This window comes from Alligator sinensis, unplaced genomic scaffold, assembly GCF_000455745.1.
Source record: "Alligator sinensis unplaced genomic scaffold, ASM45574v1 scaffold1406_1, whole genome shotgun sequence".
In the NCBI taxonomy this organism is placed as follows: domain Eukaryota; kingdom Metazoa; phylum Chordata; order Crocodylia; family Alligatoridae; genus Alligator; species Alligator sinensis.
Genome location: NW_005842975.1, coordinates 259,807 through 286,079, shown reverse-complemented (window position 1 = coordinate 286,079; position 26,273 = coordinate 259,807). Strand labels below are relative to the sequence as shown.

Sequence of the window (26,273 nt, the reverse complement as noted above, 5' to 3'; positions counted from 1 at the left end):
CAGTGGGGTTCCCAGCAGATGTAGCTTTTTGCTCTGTTTCTACACAGAAGGTTCAGGGCCTAAGGCTCTTTCTCATTGCTTGGCATTAATGAACACCCAGTTCATCCTCTCACTTTCCCTTTTGGAAAGACAATTATTTTGTAATTAAACAAGGACCAATGAATACCTTCTGCAAATGAACTGCAATCTGTGAAGGGACTCAAAAGACTCATCCAAGACTTCCCTGAATAACCTACCTTTTTTAAACTGATATGGGCAAACAGAGAGCACAGCTCCCAATCAATGGATTCCTGCTCTAACCTGCAATTCCCAGTATAGCTTATATCCCTTGGTTTAATGTTTATCCTTGGAAAGTGCATAAACTGGACATTTTATCCAATCCGGACCCACCTGTTTTGTATTGTCAGTACTGAATCAACACAAAATGGAAATCATCAGTCAAGAGGTAGAGAGGTTGGGCCTGTGTCTAGGTGTTTGTATTCTTTGGACAGGGTTCTCACTCTCAGGGTAAGTGAATGGGTGTGAATCACTATCATCTCCAAATTGCAATGCTTGGCATCCACTTGTGCCTCTCTTTGCCCTGGTGTAAATGACTGCAAAAGCAATGAGCAATTGAGAATCAGGTTCCTTTACCGTTCGATGTACAATGACATGAATGTGAGGTTGGTGAAATGTGCCAAGCTACATCTTGGGCATTGAAGTCTTGTGTCTATCTACAGGAAAGCACTAGGGAAAAATCCTTTTCCACCTACCACCTCCATCTCACACACACTGTGCCTCCTTCATTCTTGCTGGGGAGAAACCATCTCTATGGTTGAGAGAGGAGCTGGGTTGTTGTGGCCCTTACACTCCTTGGCCTGTGCTTAGGCTGCTAACAGGTGCTCACCGAGTTGAAGACTGGTGCTATGGACAACCTTCTCACTGGGAAATGGGCAGGGAGTATGGCATTCCATTTCATGCAGACTATGGACGAGTTCTCAGCTGGCAATGAAATTGGATCACTGTTGATCATGTTCCAGTGCACACTAACAGTGCAGAGGTGAAAGCCTTCATGGGCCTTACCAGTCCCATCCCAGTTCCATCCAGTATGTCTAGTACTGCACCTTCTAACCTTGGCAGAGCATGGGAAGCTAGTTAGAGCCACACACTGATAGCATAAGCATTAAGAAGAGGGCCATGCACATTGTGTGTTTTAATGTCTGCCAAGCTCAGCTCCACTCTACATTTGCTAGTTCACTAGTCAAGGCTCTTGGCTCTTGGGCTATTGCTATTGGCACACCTAGTAATAAAAAAGTCACACCTATTTCTCTGGGCTCAGTCTCAGCAACAGCAGGAGGAGGATTGTTGTCAGGGGTGTTGCCTGTTTCTGCCACTATCTGTTCATCCACAGGTGGGTTTTTCACAGCAGCAGGGCTATTATTGTGAGAGTCCTCTAGGTGCTTTTCCTCCACTTTGCAAGGTCCATGCTCACAGCCTGCAGACTCAGACTTGGCTTCCTCTTTGTTGAGCTCTTCTTTGTTTACTTGGGTGTGTTCTTCTGTATTACTGGCAGCTTCCTGAGCAGCTTCTAGGTCAGTGTCTCCTTCAGATTTCTCCTCTGACTTTGCTTGATCAGCACCCTTTTCTTCTGACCCTACTGAGCTTCCATTTTGGTCCTTTGACTTTGCCAGGTCAATGGCTTCTTCCTCTGACTCATCTAGGACACCACCTTCTTCCTCTGACTCTACTGAGCCATGGTCTTCTTCCATTGAGTCTGCCAGCTTGGCATCTTCCTCTGACAATACTGGACTATCCTCTTGTTCTTTAGACTCTGCCAGGTCAACAGCTTCTTCCTCTGACGCTGCTGAGTCATCATCACCCTCTTCCTTTGATTCTATCAGCTCAGCATCCTCTTTCTCCAACTCTACCGACCCATCATTTTGTTCCTCTGACGCTGCCAGTTCTGTGGCTTCTTCCTCTGACTCTACCAAGCCATCATCTTCATTTGACTGTGACAACTTGGCATCCTCTTTCTCTGACCCTGCTGGGCCATCACCCTCTTCTTCTGATTTTGCTAGGCTGTAGCCATCTTCCTTTGGCCTTTCTAGCTCAGTACCTTCTTCCTCTGACCCTGCTAAACCAGCACCCTCTTCTTCTTCTTCTTTTGACCCTTCTGGGCCATCATCTTCTTCCTCTGATTCTGCCAGGTCATCACCTCCTTCCTCTGATTCTTCATGGTTGTTATACTCTTCCTCATTAGAGTCTTCTGCTCCCACCTCTGAATGTTCTATTTGTTCAGGTAAGGCAGCATTTGGCTTCTCCAGATCATTTTCCAATGCGTGGCCATTGGCAAAAGTGCTGTCATTGGGTCTGTCATGATTTCCATTGCCTAAATCCTCCTCTTTGGTATGCATATCTCTGAAGATCTGACTGGTTTCTTCTGATGCAAAGACTGCTTTGTCTTGGCTATTCTTATCTTGGTCCTTGTCTTGAGCTTGAGATTCAGCCTCTTGGCTGCCATGTTGAATCTTGCCCTCAGCTTCCACAGAGACTTCCTCTGACAGGGTCACCTCTTCCCAATGCGCTCCCAAGCCTGCTAGACTAGGTCCAGCACTAGGTGTGGCATCTCTTGATGAGGATAAGCCATCTAAGGACTGCACATTCCTTTGGGATCCCTTGCTCATTTTGCTTTCATTTTCACCAGCATCTTTGTCATCATCATGACCTGGATGATTCTCTGCTGCTTTCTCCTCCTCAGCTAGTTCCTTTGTACCCTGAGGAATACCCTGCCTCTCTTTTACAGACAGGACCTCGTTCTCTTCAGAATCTCTATTTGAAGGAAAATCTTGTTTGTCCTTCTGGGACTCTTCACTTGTGGCCTCTTTCAGCTTGAGTTCTTCTTCCTTGCTCTCTTTTGAAGCTTCATTCATGCTGCCTACCTGCTGCTCTTTGGGCAGTGGCTTCTCCATGCTGCCATCTTCATGAGGATTCTCCATTTCTTCTTCCTCCTTCTCTACACCTTCATTAGTTTTGCCATCAGCAGCATGTGCATGCTCTGAAACTGATGAGGAGGTATTTGTAATGTTCACTTCATTGTCCTTCTCTTGGCTATCACTGTTTGAGCCATCATCAGGGTTATTTATATTGGCACCTGTCTTAGGCCCATGGTCATGTGACACTTCACTCCTGTCCTGGGCTGCTGCCTCATTGCTGTCTGCATATTGGAGAAAAATGTTCTTCTTGGGAGGTAAAGAGTCTGCGTAAAGTACCCCTTCTTTCTCTTCCTCTAGGGTTGGCTCTGCAGCTGATAAGTGACTTTCAACAAGACTGGCAACATCTTCAGTGCCACCCGTGGCAGAAACTTGCAGTTCTAAATGATTAGAACATTATCAGTCAGTTTTATCAGAGCTTGCTTCTTCTCTTCACCTAGAAAGAGTCTACTTGTATCAACCCAATGTGGGGGTGTATTTGACAGTGGGTGGGTATGGATGTGCATGCAACCTATGCATGTGTGTACGTGTGTGTTTACATGTGTGCCTGCATGCATGCAAGAAACAGACAGAATTCTGTTACTTATGTCGCACATGAAGACTCAGCATAAGTTACAACAATAGTATTTTGAGACTATTACAAATATAATTAAAATCTATCCCTGTTGATTCAAGGGGGTCATAAATCCTCTTTGATTTTGTCCTGTTTTTCATGTTCCTATCAATAAGCTGGGTGCAAACAGGATCTTTGTTGCAGAGAATAATTATATTACATGATTGATGTTTAGGATATTACTGTAGCCCTAGAAAGTCATACCAATAATTGTTCTTTTTGGACTACGCCTTTTTCTGTAACACTTGCTTTTCTTACTCATTTGTGCCCTCATGCTCTGCCCCACCAGAAGCAACATTAAGGAAAGATGTAAGCATATAACTTTCTTTAAAAAGCCAGCAAAGTGGCCTGGGAGACAAAAGCTGAGCTCAGAAATCTGCACTTTAAAAGCCACTTGTGTTTAGCAAATTAAAAAATGCCCTTTCCGAGTTCTTTTTCCTCCATAGCATTTTGAGGTTAGTCATTGTGGGTTTGCTAGGGTGAGATTATAGATGTTCTGAGGAGGACTGAAGGAGGGGATGGAAGGAGCTCTGGGTATCTTGTCACTGTCCCAATAGCCTGTACAAAGTCATTGCTCCAGGATGAGCAATGTCCTTTCCTTCTTAGCACCGGTGTGAATGACGGAGAGTGCACACCACAACACTTTTCCAGCTTGCTGCAGGGTCAGGGTGAGGGAGTGCTATTTATTGTGAGTGTCCCTTCATTAGGAAAACATTTGCTCTGCTGTGTAACTGAATGGAATACAATGAATTCATTTTGCATCCAGGGAGATGTCATCTGTATTTTCCATGGGCCTCTCACTGTAATTTAACATTAGTCAACAGATGCCTAAAATAAAATATTACAAGCTCTCCTGTCTCTGTTACAAACAGTTGCTGCTAGTCTGAATAATCCCCTGAAAAGTCTAATGCCTACATACCAGGGAAGCATTTCAGAGGAAAATAATTCCTTTGTACTCCAGCTGGCTGGCAGATCCCTATCAGAAACAAATCCAATCCTCACCCAGGCCAAAGGGAGGCCAAATGGGTAGATCCATCAGTATCTAGGAGATGGCAACCAGGCTTGAAATGGGCCATTTCTTCAGCCTTCTCCCACAACACATTGACACTCCTCCCCAAAGCCACACTCCCAAATGCTGCGCTCCAGAATGAATGGGAGCCCAGCTGTGTGCGCCAGGCCCAGCCTCACCCAGCATAGCCTTTTGTCACTCTATTAGTAAATGTACTTTGGACTCACCTAGCACCACTTTTTGTCAAAAGATTTTAAAACATTGCCTTGCCCTGCCCTTCTCTGCCATACTCCACAGCCAAACAGTGTCCCAGCCAGCTAGTCATTCACAGCCCATGGAGTACAACACAGCTCAGCACAGTTCATCCAAGCATTGGCACTACAGAGAGAAAACTATACCCTCATATTGTTCCTAGACAAGTCCCAGGCTTATGTACCACAGATCAGATCACTTTCTTTCTCAAGGTGTGCTTCATTTCTGATCAATATAAACAGGTACTTAGTGAACATCTCTTATTTCTAGTAGGCCTCCACTGAACGTTTAAACCTCATAACTAGTAACTAACAGCCAAGTGTTATACAAGGAAAGCAAAGTTTCTGGAAAAGCTAACCCATTTGTAAAAGTTTCCACACAGACTCCTTCAAACTTAGACATCCTTGTGCTGGATTAATTCTGGGGTGTACATAAAAATGGAAGTGTTCACATCTGCAAAATCTGGCATGAGCATGTAACCAGCAGTGAGCTCTTCACATTGTTTGATCTTCGGCAAAACCCCAGAGAAGTTTAGCCTGCAGTGGGATGACGTACTCACAGCAAGGAGTAAACAGGGAAGGCACCAGAATGATGCATGGGTAGTTTCAGCCAAAAAAAAAAAGGAAAAAAAAATTTTTCCAAATGTTGAAATGTTTCTAGTTTTCTGTTTTGAAAGGGGCATTTTTGGTTTCAAACTTGATCTCAATTGATAATAATAAAGAAAAAAAATTAAGAGAATTGCATAACCTGAAAACAGGTTATGAAGCCAAAGATGTTGGGTTAATGAACAATGATTTAGGGGGGAGGATTTTTTTCATTTTCAGATTAAAGTAAAATTAACTCCCTGCAAATTTGCCATGTTAGTTCTACCCAGATTGAATATTTTAAAAATATTTTTTGTTTCAGTAACTGGTATAACTTCCTCTGCCTTAGCTCAAGCAGATCCTGAGTTGGCAGGGTCCATGTCAGGGCTAGTGCTCAGCTGTGGTTGCTTTGGCTACCTCTACTGGCTCACAGTAGTCAGTCCCTTGAAGAGAAACTCTTCCCTTCTCTTCATCATGGGTTTATATTTTCAAGGTGGGAAGGGTATGCAAAGGGAAAGTAAAGCAGGGGCAGTTGCACAGTAGCAGAGGGCTGCCAGACAGGTAGGGTGGGAACACTGAGGGCATGGGAGGCTTCAAGAAATGGAGGAGGAAGGGATAAAAGAGGAGCAAACCTGCAGAGCCAGAAGGGAGAGAAAAACAGAAGCAAGAACAGTAGGTTGAGATAGGAGGATATCCAATAGGTGTGGAAGAGAAGCAGGAGTAGCCGAGAGGCGGATTAGGGTGATCAAAGGAAGGTCAAATAGCCAGATTGTAAGGATAAGAGGGACAGAAGAGGGGGGTCAGACAGTGTGGAAGGAACCTCTTCGATGCTGCATGGATGTGCTGAGCTGGGAAGGAGCCAAGACAGGTCACAGGATATGCTATAGCTGGTGCTAGTCTGTCCGGGAAGAGCATGTGGAGCTGCCAGCCAGTGGGTGTGGTGACTCCACTCTGCAGCCCTGCCACCAGTGAGATCAGTGCAGATCCTTCTGCTTAGAAAAGCTCCTAGATGGGATCTTTCCAGGAGGGCCCTCAGCTTTGCTCTTTGCTTCCCTACTGCATGGTCCAAAGTAGCCTCAATCTAGAGACCTTCAGGATATGTGATGAAGATGATCTCTTTGAGCAGACTTTTGAGGATGGCTGAGGGGCATTGGGAAGGGGCTCTTAGGGAGAACTGGAGGGAAGAGGGGTACTGTGTTTTTTTGGAGACAGGCCAGTACTTGGTCAGGACATGTGTAGCCTGGATATTTTACCTCAAAATAAATATGGGGCAAAAAAAAATGTTTGCCCTTTGGTCTGGTAACTTGCTGCAGCTGACTGAAATCACAGGCAGCATGAGACAAGCCAGGTGCAAGCGACAGAGCAAAAAAATACCTTGAAAGGATTAAACCAGCATCTAAGTTTTGAATTCATTTGCTGCTACGTATTTGCCTGTGACCTTCAAGGTGCTATATAAGGTCCCACCCCAGCCCAATTTCTACCACCTTTTCCCTTTTTTCCCCCTCTGTGATCTTTAAATACATCAAACGTCAAATTGTGCTGATCTGCAGATGGTCAACTGATGATCACGTTGCAGCAAAATGGGCCAAAGGTTATGGGCTTAACACCCTCTGACATTCCTCATCCCAGCTAAAAATATGTCTAGCAACTGCATAGTGCAAACTGAAGCAGCAGCTCCTTCAGACACAAAATAATAACAGGAACTAACCCATCGGTCACCTTCCCTGCTAGGGCTACCCCACAACAAGTACCCAATTAAGTCTATATCTTACTATCAAAAAAAAAAAATCTAGACAATAGCATGTAATGATGTCCTCACCATGCATCAACTGGGAGGATATTCGACCTTCCCCAAGCAGATGGTAGAGGGATGGGAGTAGGGGGAGGGGAGCACGGTACAAGTAAGAACATCTCTCAGATGTGTCCTCCAGGTCCATTGTAAAATGACACTTGGTATCTCCCAGGACTTGGAGTTCTGTACTGTATGTTGTGGTGCCAAAACAGCTGAGTGCAGTTACAGCAGTAAGAAGTTATGTAAGAAAATGTACCTTGCTTGGATCACCTTAGGGACTAAATTACAAAAGAAAAGAAAGGCTGCCAGATTGCTGTTTGATAGTTCCTGAGAACTTTGTTGAGCCACTCTTCATGCCCAACCTGTAACGTGCTGCTCTCCTTCTCAAGATAACTTTGGAAACAGCAGGGCAGAGAATACTAGCTTCCAGACTCACACTCACTAGCACAACTTTTCTACCAATGCTGAAACAACTGTGTTTCAGTCATGGTCACTGTGGCCATGCATAGTTGAAACAATTATGCTTCCCTAAAATGGAAGAGCAGACTTACTGCCCCTCAGAGTGTCAGCTGGTCTGTTGTAACAGTTTTGTATGTCTGCTTCTATCCCACAGTAAACTAATCTGGGGCAGTTTAAACTAGAATGAAACAGCTACTAAATTACCAGTTTAGCTTCCAATTACTACTGGGGAGAGTGGATGCACATAGCAGAACATAGCACCTTAGGCTGTGTGTAGACAATACAGGAGTTAATGTAGACCTCCCAAAAATGTTAATGCGGCTTTTTTTTTTTTGGAGCGGTGCATTTTTGTTTGCACAAATAGTGGTTTTGAGCGAGTTAAGCCTCCTTCTATCATTCCCCACAGATGTCAGTAGAGGGAGTCAAATACCAATTTACCCCCTAGAATGTCTTTCCTACTGTATAGTGCATGTGAACCACTCAGTCCCCACCCCTGGACTCTGGTTGGGCAGTCCTGACTCTCTGGGAGTCTCCCCTGGGCATGGTCATGGTCACCCCAAAATCCTTGTCACTTGTACCCACCTATGCTCATTTGGTCTGGTCTCTCTCCATCAGTACACTATCGCAAGGACCCCGTCCCAATCCCAAAATATAAGCCGCGCGGGTTAATCCTCCCCTCCCGTTCATTCCTTCCCCTTCCCATTCCACCTTGGAATTTTTCACTCACATAACGGCTTAATAACTACCTATATCATAAGAGTAGCAGGTGGGTGGGTGTTTGTTGCCGCCCAGTTGGTAGGGGATTGCTGCTTATATGTTGGTGATCTTCTGTCTTTTTGTTTGCTTGCTTGTTTGTTTTGGACTACATTTCCCAGCATTCCCGAGCTCGTTGATCTTCATACAGTTTCCAATGGGAAACCCTCCTGTTCCCTGGCCGGATGCACCATCAGTCTATTTGTGTAGTTCCACATACGGCTTTTGGAGATGTGTTGTGAATTGTTTTATAAATGTTTTTGGAATGCTTTTCAAAATGTGGGTTACTGTTTGGCTTGTTCCCCCCCACCCCCAACCTAACCTGCCAACAGCTAGAATGGGGGGGAGGGGGAGGCATTTAGATGTGGATAATGGTGAGTAATGCCCCCCTCCCCCAAACCAGTTTCCCATTGGAACACCCCCGTTCCCTGCCCACGTACTGTTTGTGTAGTGCCACATCTGGCTTTTGGAGGTGTGTTATGAATTGTTTTATAAATGTTTTTGGAATGTTTTTCAAAATGTGGGTTGCTGTTCGGCTTGTCCCCGTGCCCCTGCAGGGCTCAGTCACGTGTGGGTGACGGTGCATAATGCCCCCCTCCCCACAAACCACTCACAGTCTAGAAAAGCAGCAAACCCCTAGCCCAGTCCTGATTTCCTCCCCCTTTCCCCTTCTGTCCGCCCTTCTACACCCCATCCACAACACTGCACACCCCTGTAGTCAAACATAGATTTTAAAGTGTTAAAAAAAAAAAAGAATTTATTTTAGAACAAAGTGCTCCTAGGGGTTGTTGTCAGCAATGTATCCTGCAAGACAATTGTGCACAAGGACCACTCAACCAGCCTCTCTTTGAGAATATCTCCTCAGTCCCTCTGCTGCTGCCCCATGTCTCTGTTGTCTTGCCACTGCCTGTCACACTTCTTGTTCCCATGAGTCCTTGAAAACCTCTCCACAGCTCTCGCAGAAATTGTGCAGCACACAGGCTGCCACAATAAAGGGCATTAGATTTTCTAGATCCATGTTGAGCCAGCACGTAAGCGCCCTCCATCATCCTTTCAGTCAGCCAAACGCACATTCCACAGCCAACCTGCAACCACTGAGGCAGCAGCTAAAAGCCAGCTTCTGCGGGTCGGTGACATTCCCTCCATAAGTCTTCATGAGCCAGGGCTTTAGGGGGTAGGCAGCATCCGCTAATATAACAGGGGGAACAACAACACCACGGCTCATTCCCTCCTCCACACCAGGTACATAGTGTCCTTTCTCCATGACAGCAGCCAGAGGGGAGTTTTGAAACACGTGCACATCATGCGCACTGCTGGCCCACCCTGTAAAAGTGTTCATGAACCAACCCAGTGGTCCACCACGGCTTGCAGGATCAAGGAGGCACATCCTTTCCTGTTTGTGTAAAGCCTCCCACTCCTAGCAGGGCACAGGACTGGGATGTGAGTGCTGTCTACAGCCCCCACGCAGTTTAGGAATCCCTTCTCATTAAAGCCATTTATGACTTGCTGTGGATTCGCCAGGCAGATAAGGAGATTGCTTCTAACAAAATTAAGCAGCTGGCATACCTCATGAGTCACCTGCCCCACTGTGCAGGCAGCCACACCAAACTGGTTGGCAATGTAGCAGAGGCTGGATGGGCTGGCCAGTTTTACGATGGCCATTGCAACCCTTTTGTCTCACGGGATGGCCCAACACATGTTTGTGTCCTGCCTCGTGATGTGTGGGCCCAGCATCGAGACAATATGGTAGAATGTCTCCCTCTTCATTCTGAACATCTCCAGCCACTGCTGGTCATTCCAAGTGATCAGGTCAATTTGTTTCCACCAGTCCAAGCTGCTCTCGCAGGCCCACACCATGCTGATTCTGCTGGTCCTCCTCAGGTTTCTCAACAGAGCCCAGTCAAATTTCACTTGTTTGTTTTGCTGTGTGTGTTCCCCTGAGTACCCGTTGTATCTTCTTAATGTTGTTGCTGTTAAAACAGGAGTGCAATTTGCCACTGAACAGTGTAGTGTTCTACTCCTACTGAAGTGTTCCAGCAGTAATCCCTAGTTAAACAGCATTTGCAGTACTGCCACATCCTCCTCCTCCACCTCCTCCTCATGTTCCATGTCCTTCATCACGTCCTCCTCCTGCTCCGTGTCCTCCATCATGTCACGTACTTCATCCTCGTTCTCTATTTTGCCCCTCTCCCAGCAGCAACCTCTCACCCATCTGCACCAAGCAGGGTGGCAGGGACTGTGTGTGTGTGGTTAGTCTGGAGCTTGGTGTAGCTGCTTTTTCAACACTTCACCCCAGCGCCCCAGGGCATTGTGCCTTTTGCATGAGCTTTGCAGCCACTGGTGTTGTGATGTAATCAAGCTTGCAAACAAAAAAAATGTTTTGCCTACTCCTCTCCTGGCTATTCAAAACTTTTGCCAGTTTAAGGGAAAACATAAGGCTGTGCTTCTGTAATAGAATTATTTTGCACGAGCAGGCAGTTAGGTATTGATGATTTTTGCAACATTCCTGGCCATTGAGCAGCCATCCCAAAGTACAAATGCAGTTGCATCAATATAAATGGGAAGTTTCATTCCATCTGCCTGGACTTTAAGAAGGCCTTTGACATGGTTTCCCACCACATTCTCTGAAAAATAACTTGGTGACTGTGGTATTGATACCTACACAGTCAGATGGGTGGCAAATTGGCTAGATGGTCACACCCAGAGAGTGGTGGTGGACGGGTCGTTTTCGACCTGGAGGGATGTTGGCAGTGGAGTCCCCCAGGACTCTGTCCCAGAGCCTGTACTGTTCAACATCTTTATCAGCAATCTGGATGTGGGCATGGAAAGCACGCTGTCCAAATTCGCTGATGACACCAAGTTGTGGGGCGAGGTGGGCACACTGGAGGGGAGGGACAGAATCCAGCTATATCTAGACGGGTTACAGAGGTGGGCGGATGAGAATAGGATGGAATTCAACACAGACAAGTGCAAGGTGCTGCATCTAGGGAGAAAGAACCAGCAACACACCTATAGGCTGGGGAACTCCCTTGTTGTCAACACAGTGGCAGAAAGGGATCTTGGAGTCATTGTTAACTCCAGGATGAACATAAGCCACCAATGCGAGGAAGCAGTCAGTAAGGCTGACCGCACCTTGTCGTGCATCTACAGATGCATCATAAGCAGGTCCAGGAAGGTGATCCTTCCTCTCTGTGCGGCATTGGTCAGGCCACAGTTAGAATACTGCGTCCAGTTCTGGGTGCCGCACTTCAAAAGGGATGTGGCTAGCATTGAGAGGGTCCAGAGGAGAGCCACTCACATGGTCAAGGGGCAGCAGGGCAGGCCCTACGAAGAGAGGCTAAAGGGCCTGAACCTATTCAGCCTCCACAAGAGAAGGCTAAGAGGGGATCTGGTGGCTGTTTACAAATTCACCAGGGGGAACCAGCGGGAATTGGGGAAAGCTCTGTTCCTCCAGGCACCACCCAGGATTACTAGGAATAATGGCTACAAATTGTTAGAGAGAAGGTTCAGGCTGGACATCAGAAGACATCACTTTACAGCTAGGGGCTCCCAGGCTCTGGAATGGGCTCCCAAATGAGGTGGTACTCTCTCCTACCTTAGGGGTCTTCTAGAGGAGTCTGGACAGATATTTAGCTGGGGTGATATGATCCCAGCACCCGTTCCTGCCTGGGGTCAGACCTGATCTGTTTAGGTCCCTTCCAACCCTAAATACTATGATACTATGATCTACACACACCCTTAAAACAGTAATTTTCTCCTCTGCTCCATACCCACCTCCCAAGATGTAATACTAATAACGTGCCAGAATGGGAATTAGGATCCAGGACTAGATCTGTTGAGAGGGGAGATGGCAGAGAATGGAGTGCTCCCCACCCAAACTGTCCAAGCATGGACATCTCTTTCCAATTTTCTCCAAGGTCTTTGGCTCAGATCACAATCACTCAAGAGGGATGGTGCATTCGGGCTGCTTCAGTGGTGGCTGTGGTTAGTTTGAGCACTCAGCAACTTGTGCTTAGTTTCTAGAGTTGGTTGGGAATTTTCTGCTGAAATGTAGTATTGTTGGATTGGGGGGTGTTGGGGGGGGATGAAAATAGCTTTTCTGCAAGCTGAAATTTTTCATAAGAAAATGATTATTTTGCTGAATGTATTTAGTATTCTGTCAGGAAAATCCAAATGATGGGGTTTGTTTTACATTAAAATCAACATCCCCCTAAACTGCCATGTATGGTGGGAATTTAGCTCAGGTGCTTCTTGACCTTAGTTTCCCCTAGGGCCTAAGCAACTTGGCTGAACTGTATTGCCATTAATACATAGTGATCAAGAGCTCCCATGATGCACTGTTGTTGCTCAGTCAGAAGGAGAGGCTGGAGTGTACCCTTGAACATACAACCTGGCCAGGGAGCCTGGCCAACTTCCAGGAAGAATGCTTCTAGTAACAAGGACACTGAAATATGGTGACAGACTGTGAGGAAATGCTGTGGCCCTTCCCACCACAGGGATCTGACAGAAGCTTTAGGTGCTCTGCATTTCTGAAACCCAGAGATTAGCAGCATCATCTTCTGTACCAGACAACTGGAGCAACCCAGGTGCAAGGTCACTTCTAAGTACATTCACTGGGGCTTTTTCTCTGAGCCTCAGCTTCCCCTTCCATAAAATACGGCTATTGGTGCTTCTCTGCTGGGTTTTGCTGGACGCATCTGCATGAGATGCTTTACTGTGCGGTAGACTGATCTATTGCACAGCAAAGCATCACTGTAACTGTGCACTGAGCTACTGCACAGTAAAATAAGCTAACGCACAGTACATCTACTACTTGTATATACAGGTAGTAGATATACTGTGCAGTAGTGCATATGTAGATGCTGACCAGGAGCAAATTTGCTCCCAGTCAGCCAGACCAGCAGGGGGCAGCCTCAGAGCAATTATATAAGCACCCAAAGATTGTTGACTAGAAACTGTCCAGAGTGTATATGGTCTTGGGGGTGCGCTGTGGGCTTGAGGTTTGTGAGCAGCCATCTTGGCACCCTATTGCAGGGGTGGGGGAGTACCAGTCAGCAGGCGTCTTCTGGACATGGTGCTCTGTCCACTGCTGTTGGGGAGAAGGTGAGGAGCGTCCATGGCGCACACACCACATGCACCCAGGACAGCATCCCTGGCCAGGCTGAGCATTTCCCTGCCTCCAGAGACCCCTGCCAGGCTGAACCTGTCCCCTCCAAATACCCCTGGCACCCAGTCAGCTGCATCTGGAACCTACAGCTCTCCCAGGCTGCTACAGGAGGTCAGAGCAGGGCAGGAGCAGTCCTGGATCTGCTTAATCCTATAAGGAGTAAATCTGCTCCCAACAGGGTGCACGTGAAAATGCTTTTCCAGGGCCGTACTGAAGTTACTGTGCAGTAATCCAAACACCATTAATTGCACCTGTAGATACACCTACCGTGGGCTACAATGAATGTATTTCCAGCAGCCAGGTATCCTATGCTCCTACAGCTATAACACTTCATGGAGTTTACTTCTCCTCCTCCTCTGGCTATAGAACAGAGGTGGGCAAAATATGACTCTTGGGCCAGATCCAGCCCATGGCAGGTCCCTTGGTTGTGCCTGGCCCAGGCACGGTCCAGCCTGTGGCACGTCCTGCTACCCCTGGGCACGCAGTGGGGCTGGGATGGCTCTGCAGCTGGACTGGATTTCTAGGCAGCCCAGGTGGCAGTGGCTCTTTCCAGGTGCCACTGCCGCTGGCCCCAGCCCCATGATATTGGCGGGGACCCATGCACACCGCCCCAACCCCAGCTCGCTCCATGCCTGCTCTGGACCTCCTGCCCATGCTGAGCAACAGTGGGGGCCAGGCAGAAGCTGCTGTTAGGCACGGGGGAAAAGCAGCCCCTCCCCCTCACTGCTGCCAAGCCCTTCTTGCTGCAGCCGCCCGCCCATACCTGGTCTGCCCTGCAGCTTCTCTCCACTGCCACCTCTGCCCCACTGCAATGACAGCGGCAGAGAGGAGCTGCAGGGCAGCCGGGATGCAGCATCCAGGTGGCTGCAGCAAGAAGAGCCCAGCAGCAGCAAAGGGGAAGAGCCACTTTTCTCCCATGCTGAGTAGCAGCTTCTACCCTGCCACTGCTGCTGCCCAGCATGGGCCAGATCAGGTGAGGAGTGGGCCAGAGTCAGGGATGTGTGCATGGGTTCCAGCTGATCCTCTCCAGCTGGGATGAGTCTGGAGCAGGTGTGGGGTGGGCCAGGGTCAGGGCTGGGGCTGTGCGCGTAGCTGGTGCTGGGCGCTGGTAGCGCGGAGGCAGGGAGGAGCCACAGGGCATGCAAGCTCCAGGCTGTTGGAGGAGGTTTGAGTGCTGACCAAGCCATGACAGCTCCCCAGAACTGCCTATGTGGCCCATGGGCCCAAATAATTGCCTGCCCCTGCTGTAGAAGAATGCTGTCTATGGCAGTGACACTCTAAATAGGTCTTCTGTCCTTGGCACTATACAGACCCTAAAACCAGACCAAGTAACCCTGCCAAATATGTATTTGTTTCTAATTCCAATAGCACTACGGCTGCCGGGGAATTTTTCCTTCAATTTGGAGCTACAGGCTGAAAATGTTGAGGATGGAGGAGGGTCTGGTCCGCTATAAGACAGACTGGAACAGGTGGCTGGGCTAAAGAGACACCCCACCAACAGAAATAGAAGCATAGGGTAGGGGACACACAGCAGAGAAGCAGGAACGAACATGCTCTGTTTTACTCTGCAGCAAATACTGTGCCCTCAGTGTGACCAGAGAGATATTTTTGTCACCAGCAGCTAATTTAGAGATCAACATGTCTACAGTACGCTGTCATTGGCACAAAATACAGAATTAAGGAATAAAACATTACTGAAAGTTGATAAAGAAGTTTACCAAGGCAACACTTCAGGAACTGATCTGAAACAAGGCATTTGTCTCTACAGCCAAAGAGCTCTGAGTAGCTAAGCAAACATGCATCATAGCTTTGCTTTTGCAAAACCTCACTAGGTGGATTGCAGTTTTTCAAAATCCGAACTCATAGTTTCATAGTTGGTAGGGTTGGAAGGGACCTGAGCAGATCATCAAGTCCACCCCCCTGCCATGGGCAGAAAAGCATGCTGGGGTCAAATGACCCAGGCAAGGTGTCTATCTAGCCTCCTTTTGAAGACCCCAGGGTAGTTGGTTCTAGCTCCTAGCCGCCCTGACTGTGAAGTAGTGCCTCCTGATATCTAGCCTGAATCTACTGTCAGTCAACTTATGGCCGTTATTCCTTGTTACTCCCAGTAGTGCTCAGGGGAACAGGGACTCTCCCATTGCCTGCTGGTCTCCCTTGACCAGTTTATAGATGGCCACCAGATCACCTCTCAGTCTTCTCTTGTGGAGGCTGAACAGGTTCAAGTCTCGTAGCTTCTCTTCATAGGGCCTGTCCTGCTGCCCCCTGATCATGTGAGCAGCCCTTTTCTGAACCCTCTTGATGTTGTCCACATCCCTCCTGAAGTGCAGCGCCCAGAACTGGACGCAGTACTCCAACTGCGGTCCGACCAGTGTCGCATGGAGGGGGAGGATCACCTCCTTGGACCTGGTCATGATGCATCTGTGGATGCATGACAAGGTGCGATTAGCCTTTCTGACTGCATCCCCACATTGGCGGCCCATGTTCATCTTGGAGTCTATAATGACTCCAAGATCCTTTTCTGCCTCTGTGCTGATGAGAGGGGAGTTCCCCAGCCTGTAGGTATGCTGCTGGTTCTTTCTCCCTAGGTGCCTTGCACTTGTCAGTATTGAATCCCATCTTATTCTCATCCGCCCACCCCTGTAACCTGTCCAGATCCAGTTGCAGCCTGTCCCTCCCTTCCAGCATGCCCACTTCTCCCCACATCTTAGTGTCATCTGCAAATTTGAACAAGGTGCTTTTCACCCACTTGTCCAAGTCGCTGATGAAGATGTTGAACAGTGTGGGCCTGAGGACCGAGCCCTGTGGGACCCCACTGCCCACATCCCTCCAGGTCAAAAATGACCCATCCACCACCACTCTCTGGGTGCGGCCCTCCAGCCAATTGGCGATGCATCCGACCGTGTAGGCATCAACACCACAATTTCCTAATTTTTTAACGAGAATGGGGTGAGAGACAGTGTCGAAGGCCTTCCTAAAGTCCAGAAAGACTACGTCCACCACGACACCTGCATTCAAGGATTTTGTGACCTGGCCATAGAAGGCCACCAGGTTGGTCTGACAGGACTTGTCTCTAATGAACCCATGTTGGTTACCCCTAAGCATACACTCCCCTGCTTACCCCTAGCAGATGTGCACCTGGATAATTTTCTCAAAGAGCTTCCCCTTACCAAGGTAAGACTAGCAGGCCTATAATTTCCTGGGTCCTCCTTCCTCCCTTTTTTGAAAATGAGGATCACATTGGCCCTTTTCCGGTCCTCTGGCACCTCGCCAGAGCACCCTCAACTCAAGTTGGTTGAGATCAGAGTTCATCTAAAACTGTAGTTCTGGGGAAACTTAGCTTACATTTAGAAAATGGTTCAAGTCGAAAAATTATGGAGGGAGAGAATTTTCCAAAATGATGAAATATTGCATCTCAACATTAGCAGAACAAAATATTTGACTCAATTTTGAAATGGCATTTTCATGTCCAAACTGACCTTTAAAAATAAAAGGATAAAAAAAGTTTTAGGGAACTCAAAACCCAGGTGTTTCATTTTGTTTTGGATGAAGAACAAAACATTTTAGGTTGACCCAAACCAACCTCCACCCCCATTTTATATAATTTTCAATTTGGCCATTGAATTAAATAATCCATCATTTAGAGAGCTCAGACGCAAATCCAATAGCACTAGAACTCCTAAAGCTGGGGCAGGTGGAGCAATGAACCCAGCTTAGACCTATCTTAGATCTTCCCTTCCTGTTTGTAAAGTGCTATTGATCCGTCTTTTGCTGTCTACAATAATAACTAGAAGTTTGAGCTTGTTCCCTTTGTGCTGAGAAATATCCCTTTGCTTACAAAGTATTCCTAGTTTGGATTTTTATGATGACTCATAAAACCAGGACTCATTTTTCTTCTTTCAAAGCTATTTGTGCCTCCTGAGCTTTTTCTATTAAGCAGTTATTTTCCAGATATTAACCATTTGATTGGCGATATAAAAAAAATCTCTCCCACACACTCATCCACCCACCTGTTAACCAAAGATGGTGGAACATAAAAAGCATACTTCTCACCAACCCTGACTTTATTACCTTGTGGAGAGGTCATCAACCACAAGATCATGAGGCATTAAAAAATCTTTGAATGCAAACAAATTGAGAAAGGAACAGTTTCTACTACCAGAGCTTAATTTTGCAAATTAAAAATCTTCCGGTGAATACATGTGTTTTCTGTCTCTAATTTATAGAGGATGTTGTATCCTTGTCTGTATGTTATATATGTGGGCAGTGCCTAGGATATGGTGGGAACTACTGTATTACAGACATGCTTATGAAATAGTACTAAAGACTGTCAGTGATTCATATGATTGCAATTATCAGTCAGATGGAAAGGCAATGACCTCTCCTGTGACCTTTGACCTCCAAGAGTCTCAGATGCATTCAAGGCTGACTGCTCAAGGATTTTCTACCTTCATGTCATGAATGTGATGCCAAAATTTGTTGTGCTGCTTGGTTCACATGCTCTATTTTTTCTCTCATATACTAAATATGTGAAAGACTCTGCAGTCTTGATTTGCCATTGGTCATGTCTAGTCATACCATTGGATATTGTTCAGGCTAGAAACTTTTCTGGCCTCACTAAGAAGGTGGCAAGCTCCAGTGAATTTCAGCATCGGTGAGCACTTGAGAAAAGATCCCAGTGGAGGGATTTCTGAATGATTTGACCATATCATCTCTGATGAGGATGATGACAGTAATGTTTTAATGATTTACTGTATGGAACCCTAAATAACTGCTGCCCCCTTGAAACAAGGAACCTGTGACACAGTCTGAAATTAAGAATTGCAAGGACTCAAGGAACATAAAACCCAATCCCAGTTTATTTGCATCATTCTTCATATTTACATCTGGTCCAAATATTATAGTTACAGGAGCAAAAGCCTGGAAAGGACCTCTTGGGGCTTGAAATCTAGTCAACTCTGGTCACAGACCACCATGCAAACAACATCCACCCAAAGAGGTCCACAATAATGTTCCTTCCACCCCATAGCCTTCGCACCACAACCACAGAGCACCTGGTAACAAGAAAAAGCTTACAGTGTGCTACAGGAAAAAAGCAGGAGAGACACAGGTGCTGCCAATGCCTTGCTCACTGCAAAGCAGAGAGATATTAGGTAATCAAGACATTTATTTTTTATGGAAATAGACTTTTAAACTGACAGGAATATTTTCTGTGAAGGAATTTACACCTCTTCTCAAAGCAAAATGAATCACAAATGCATATTTCTTTCCTTATTTAGAGTTCTCTTTTCCTCTTTCTGCCCTATTCCCCTGCTGATGAAGAGGAAGAAAAAATAATGAATTAAAAAAGGGATTTTTTTTTAAATAGATGAAACATTGTTGATCGCTTTCTGATTCTTTCATGGAAAATACTGATCATTTTTCAATCTTCTTCTTTATTATGATTAGAATCAGGCACAGCCCAGGCTTCCACCCGGGTCACTAACTGGAGTCCTGGTGGGACCTTCCAGGTGTTCTTTCACTAGGATTTAATCAAGATTTTCTCCCTGAATCACTCCATTTCTATTGTATAAATAGTGAAGATTCAGTCCTTCCTTGCTCTTTTAAGGGACAGTGACCTATTGCAGGACCCCTGATCAAAATAGGCATTTGTTACTTTGCACTGGAATGTCTCTTCCTCTCACCTCTGTGTACTCTGAGACCTGTGGCAACTAGCTTCTCAGTAGTGGGGAGCTGCTGAATAAGCATCACCTACAGGTCTGCCTTATGGCCAATACTGTAACTTCTCAGCGGGTGCATCACAAGATGCTGACTGCTTAGCAGCCTGAAACTACTGCACAGTAACGTTGCGTGGCAAAAACCGTGATGTGACGCTACTACACAGTAGTATTGGGCTACTGCACGACAGAATTACAAAAAAGGCATTTGCCAGCACTACTGTACGGTAACTCAGGTTACTGCACATTTATTTCATATTTGTTTATGCAAGTACTAAATGACTGCACAGTAATGACTATGCAGTAGCGTCTCGTGTAGACACACCCAGCATGAACCAAAGACCCCTGCATGTGTCCCAGCCATGGAGACTCTAGAGTTGTTATACACCCTAGTTCAATCACTAAGGTTAGCCAAGATGGTGGCCACTCCAGGTCTCTGCCTTCTAGCCCTCAGAGAGCCACAGCCCTCTTCTGTCTCAGGACTAGAGCCATAGCAGTGCTAGAGTGCAGCTGGAGCTAGAGGAGTTCCACACGCATGATCAGAGGTCAAGAGAGCAGGCCTTATGAGGAGAGGCTGAGAGACTCTTCAGCCTGGAGAAGCGTAGGCTGAGGGGACTTGGTGGCAACCTATAAGTACATCAGGATCTAGGAGAAAGTTTGTTCACCAGGGCACCCCAAGGGAAGACAACATCAAACAATCACAAGCTGCTGGAAGACCATTTAGACTGGACACAAGAAAAAATGTCTTTACTGACCATGTCTCCAGAGTCTGGAATAAACTCCCCCCACAGAAGTGGTGCAAGCACCCACTCTGGACACATTCAAGAAGTGCTTGGATGATTAATCTTGCTGGGGTCATATGATGCCAGCTGACTTCCTGCCCTTTGGACAGGGGGCTGGTCCTGATGATTGTGCGAGGTGCCTTCCAGCCCTAATGTCTATGAGTGTGGTTTCCTTGTAGCAGGAGAGCCTGGTAGAGGCATCTGGTCATAGAACAGAGGAATGGTTGGGTGTCTGCAAGTAAATGGCCATAAATTCTCCATTTCCTCCCCTTTAATTGACTAAGTTTATAGGACACTCAAGCAGTTATACACAATGAGCAAAGCAGCTGAAAGCCTCCAATCTGGTGTTCCCAGCACCAGATGTTTCACAGGCTGAGTAAAATGAGGTTCACTGCTGGCCTGTGAATTAAAGCCCAAGGGTTTGGTAAAATCTAGGCTTTCTTAAAGCTGAACACCTCAGTGCCCGGTTCAGTCTGGCCCCGGGTTATCCTTGTATTGGGAATGAATTTAGTAGGTCTCCTCCCCTTGGGGCTAGCCTGAGACCCATAGCTGTGTTCTAACCAAGCTTCCCAAGATTTGCCTCTGGTGTGGCTTGAACATCAGTGGCAGGGCACATGCATGCATGTCATTGATTCCATTTTATTGCATGCAGCTTATCATAATCCATGTTGCTGCCAATCAGCAATCTAGCTGTGGAAAAAGTCAGTCATGGAGGATTAGCCTTATGATTGTGACCTTTCAGGAATATTACAACTGTTTCCAGCTAAGTCCTTAGTGAGTGGGATTCATGGGATGTAAAGACAGAGGGTGGGGGTGGGGAGAGGAGAGAAAGGGGAATGGAGACATGCCGGTCAGACAGACGCATATCAATGAGCTACTGAGTGTGTTAACATCCCTGTGCCACTCAGAGTAGTATGACTTTATGCTGGGAGCGTCATCCAGCCAAATCCCAAACCCTCTCCATAGTCACTGAGCAAATAATAGGGGAAGAGACGCAAGCAAGGTTTGGAGAGTCCATGAGGAAGGGCAACAAGAGAGGAGAAAGCTCTTACTCCATGAGTGGCAAGATGGAGCATGCAGAAAGGCAAGGAGCAGCAAGCAGGACCTAGACTTACAGCAAAGGCTGGAGCCAGTTTAGGAAGGATGTGGAGAGAAATTTTGAACTGGCTCCTGCAATGAACAGGGAGCTGGCAATGCTGTTTGAAGGCTCACGGAGAACCACTGACACTGACTGTGGAGAGTGGGGGACTTCCCTCTATATTTGGCCCACCCCAAACTCCAAGTTGGATAAATGAGGCTCAAGGAGAGGACAGACAGTTAGGACTGGGGGACAGGGCAGGGATGCTCCATAGAACAGGGAAGGAATTTGCATATTTAAAGTGAAATCTTGTCCCATTGAAGGCAATAGGGGTTTTTAAATCAGGTCTATCACTTACTATCGGTTCTGTCAGTGACTCCAGGGTGCCAGCATCACATCCACAGTTCCAGGTGTGGCATTATTCTTTCCATTATTCTGATAAATGATGGCTCCAGAAGCTTTTACTACCTAAAATGATAGTGCCAGCGTGACAGTGAATTTGAAGACACCCCAGCCACTGGATAGTTTGGGGATATACGTGTGTGGCCCCCTTCTAAGGATGTTCCTCAAGTCAGAGCCAGGCAGTGTGTGGGGAGAAGTGGGGCAGAGGAAGTGGGACCCCATTTCCTGGGACAGAAGCCAGAGCACTGATCCTGCCTTTGCTCAAATAAAGACACAGATCAACTAACAGAGTAAGGAAAGAATCCCTTCAGTGACCTTTCTAGTGCTGGCAAGAATATCTGCAGCAGTTACAGCTGGGCATTGTGTTTCAGTGCCAGTAACACCCCCATCCCAGCGTGTGGGTCCTGACAAGTGATATAAACCAAGCAATCCGTCTCAGTGTGATGAACTGTGCTTGCTGCAGAAGCCAAGACTTGGAGGAGGTGCGATGTGGAGTGAATAATCCAGAGCTCTCAGACATTTGTATTGGATAAAGTGCTATGATGCAACAGTAGCTATCTATATTTATCGGGGCTCCATTTGTCTTGGAATAGAGACATGGCAGTGCTGAGAGAAAGGCATGGAGTCACTTGTCTCATTTCCCTCAGGGTTTCTGTAAGCACCTCTCCGTCCTGCTGAGAAGCTGGTTGATCATTTCTTACAGTATCCCAGCCCCTTGTAAATCAGTTGACATCACTCTGCCTCTGACAGAAATTGCCCATTACAGGGGGAATATTCACACCACAAAGAGCAAGTCTAGGAAGGAGGCAGCACCCTCTCACTGAGGAAGGCTAGTGTCCAGTCCCAAAGGAAGGAGGAGCCATGGCCTTTAGAAAAGGGCTGAGATTCAGACAAACTGGCAGAACAAGGCAGGGGGAAAAGCTACCAGTCTTCTTGTCACTCCTCTAGCAGCCCCTTTGCTGTGCCTCAGTTTACCATCTGAACTAGTGAGGCCATCATGGTCAATTCTTTACAAGACACATGGCAGAGACACCATGCGGTCTGAACAGGACAGAGCCAGAAAAAACATGGGAACTCAGGGGAGGGGAGGGCTGGTATTTAAAAGTGTTTATCAGTGTTTGATTAACCTGATAGAAACAAACAACTCATTCTCAGAGGGCTCAGCTGAGAAGCAACCCTGTAGAAGGGACGGAGAGTGAAACAGGACAGCATTGTAGCAGATCAGAAGTAGAACATTCTAGAATGGGCATCAGGAAACCCAGGGGTGTGAGGCTGGATTCATGAAAGTCTGCAAAGCATGTTGAGATCCTAGTGGGAAAGGCACTAGAGAACTGCAGAACACCATAGGGCAGTGTGTGGCGGGCCAGTAGGGGGCACTCCTGCGTTGAGCCACCCACCTCACTCCGCCCGACCACCTTCCAGGCTCCGAGTGCCTCCCTGGGGGCGCCTCACGTCTGGCCGACTCCCTTCCTGGGGCACACCCGCTAGCCTGGGCGTTCCACTGCCACCACCCAGGGCTCTGGACTGATTCTGGCTCTGCGCACCCTAGGAAACACAGGCCTAGTAGCCCTCAAGGGTACTTGATTCACTTCAAGAAGTTGGGATGCTTCCCTCAGTCGGAAGCATAAGTAGTGGTCTCCCTTAGTCAGCCGAACCAAGGGGACCCCAAGGCATAATCAAGACCCACTCCTAATAAGTCTCCCACACTAGATACAAAGGAGAACTTTATTGGTTACAGAGGGTAGGGTTAGAATAGGGTACAGGGTAGAGCAATATCAGAGAAAACCCATAGAGCAAACTCCCCTGGCTGGGTAGCCTTTGATCATACATCTGAGTTGCTGCAAGCTATATATCTAGTTAGATCTCAGGTAGCTTACTCACAAGTATCATCCAGAGGCAGGTGGAGATTCCCTCTGGAAGCAGGCAGTTCCTTGATCATGAGTTTTGAGAGAGAGAGCAAGTTTCAGATAGTACAGCTCTTCTCTGTCTCTGAGTCTCCCTCATGGCTGCTTCCCTGCTCCTCCTGGGCAGTCCTTAACTTTTATAGCCCTTGTGACCTCATTTACCTGGTCCAATGGAGGCCAGCGCCTGTTGGCTGTCAGCCAACCAATTTGAAATACATCACTAGTTGCTGGGCAGACTGTCAGTCTCTAGCCCACCAGGGAGCCCAAGCCCCTCACCCAGGTATGTGATGCCAGTCACGTAGGCAGAGGGAGCAGGTTTCCCCCCATCCCTCAGGAATGTATCCAGCTCAGGTTACCTAAAGAGATAGGGTAAGGTATGTCACCTCTGGTGGGCCCATCCTAACCAAATTGTCACAGAGCAGAGTTTTTGGGGAGAAACAAAAGTGGCCTTCTGGCACACAGCTTATAAAGAGCCTATATGTGGTTTTTGTTACAGTCTGCACTGAACAACAGTGCAGTTCACCAAGCACAGGCTATGGGAATTCACCCCACTATCCACCCAAGGCTGTGTCTGGGGCTGTAGAGCTGAGTTGAGTTGGCCCGTGGGCACTGCCACAGGCAGGCACAGAGGGGCCAGCCTGAGCTGGGCCATGGGGGCCAACCCCTTCTCAGTGGGTTGTGGCTCAGGCTGGGGCCACGGGAACTGTGCAGCAGGATTGTTCCAAGCTCCCCATGCCCAGGCTGGGTGGGGCTGCCATGTAGCCACAGCCACCTTGGAAAGAGCTCACCAGGGCTGGCCTAAGCCAGACCATGGGGCCAGGGCCTTTCCAAACTGGCTGTGGCTCTATGACAGCCCAGCCCAGCATGGGCAGTGGCTGGCTGGGCAGCAGCATGGAGGAAATGCCACTGCAGCTGCGGGCAGGCACCTCGGCAGGTGGTCTGACTGTGTGGGACATGTTAATCATTCCCGCAGGTGCCCGAGCTGACTCGGAGGCACTAGTGGACCCAGAACCCAGCAGCTGCCTGCCACAGAGGCTCATGTGCCTGCAGCCACCACCACCACACCCCCTGCCAGGAACAATCCTGCCGCACAGCTGCCATGCCCCCAGCCTGCTGGGAAGGGCCCGGCCCCCACTGCCCAGCCCTGGCTGGCTCCTCCACGCCCATGCTCAGCAGTGCCTGTGTGCCAACCTGACTCAGCCTCGCAACCCCAGCCTCAGCCATGAGCAAGGCAGGTGGCTGGGGAGGCCATGCTGGCTGGCCGGCTCTAGCCATGCCCCCATCCCTGCCTCTGTACAGAGAGGGAGGGGTACTATATGGGCTGCTCTGCCCTGGCCTGGCCAGACAGACCCTGGCTACAGTCCCTGGCGGGTGAGGGGGGAAAAATAAACCCTCTCCCTGCCCACTTAGCCTTAGGGGCCAGAGGGGTGTGGCAGACAGCACAGCCCAGCCCAGGGCTGAAAAGCATGCTGGGATGCTGGGGGACTCTGGTTTATCTTAAACCAGGAAGAGGTCTGGGACAAAAGTTCCATAAAATGGTTTGACCCTAATCAGTTAAGTCTGATACTACGTTCAACCAGGTTTATCTTAAATCAGTTTCAGCCATTTTGAAACTGGTTTGTGGCCTGAACTTATATTCTGTTACAGGTTTAAACAAGCTTCTGATTATTTAAACTGGTTTATGTGTAACTTCTGTCCCTAGCCCAAATGCATTCATTGGTTCCCTTGCTCAGCAGCCAATCTATAAGGGGACAGGTAGAAGGAACATGGTAGTTAGTGCGGGAGATTTCTTGTACTTCAGTGCAGTGGGAGGCTGGCTGTAATACATATGGGAGAGTAGCTGAGAGTTGAGACACCCTAGCTGTTGCTGGCCAGTCTGGCAGCTTTCTGGCAGGGGGTGTGGTCGTAGGGAGAGGGATGTAACGGTGGGGGTCTACTACAGACCCCCCAACCAAGGGGAGGAGCTGGACCAGGAATTTTCGGGCCAGCTTCCAGAGGCACTTAAGGCAAGGGATGTAGTTGGGGTGATCTAAATTACCTGGACATCTGCTGGGAGGAGCAGTCAGCCAGGTCAGACCGTTCCAGGAGGTTCCTGGCCGAGATACAGGACCTCCACTTAACCCAGGAGGTGCACAGTCCCACCAGAGGAAATGCCCTGTTGGACCTGGTCCTGGCCACAGGCGATGATCTGGTAAGGGGCCTCCAGGTCCTTGACCACCTGGGTGATAGCAATCATCGCTTGTTGGAATTCATCATCCAGTGCAGGGTGTCAAGGGCCTGCAGCAAGGTGGTAGCCCTAGACTTCAAGAGGGCCAACTTCAATGAGTTGAGGAGATTGGTAGGAGAGGCGCTGGGGTTCTCGAGGGCTGGGGAACTCAGTGCCCAAGATAAGTGGTCGTTCCTTAAGGAGACGATACTCGGGGCCCAAGAGGTGACGATCCCAACTAGAAGCAAGGGGGGGCAAGAGTGCCCAAAAGCCTCCCTGGCTCACCAAGGACATCTGGGAATGCCTGGTTGCCAAAAAGGCAGCGTACACCCGGTGGAAAGGGGGTACGATCTCCAAAGAGGAGTATACCTCCACTGCTGAGGCCTGTAGGGGGGCTGTTAGGAAAGCTAAGGCAGACATAGAGCTAGGACTAGCGTCCAAGATCAAAGATAATAAAAAGTCCTTTTTCAAATATATAGGGAGGATGAAGAAGGCGCCAGGAAATGTGGGGCCCCTGCAAGATACGCTGGGCAATCTGGTGGTCACGCCAGAGGAGAAGGCAGACCTCTTTAACAAATTCTTCACCTCC

At 47.9% G+C, this 26,273-nt stretch overlaps 1 protein-coding gene across 6 annotated transcripts in view; it reads right to left on the bottom strand.

The window, feature by feature from the left end:
* SRL (sarcalumenin) overlaps positions 1-26,273 on the bottom strand; it is an 89,933-nt gene that overhangs the window by 32,246 nt on the left and 31,414 nt on the right. For all 6 annotated transcript variants that reach the window (XM_025192847.1, XM_025192848.1, XM_025192844.1 and 3 more), the window contains exon 2: positions 1,301-3,349. In XM_025192847.1, coding sequence (XP_025048632.1) covers positions 1,301-3,349 — 2,049 coding nt within the window. The remainder of the gene's footprint in view (positions 1-1,300; positions 3,350-26,273) is intronic.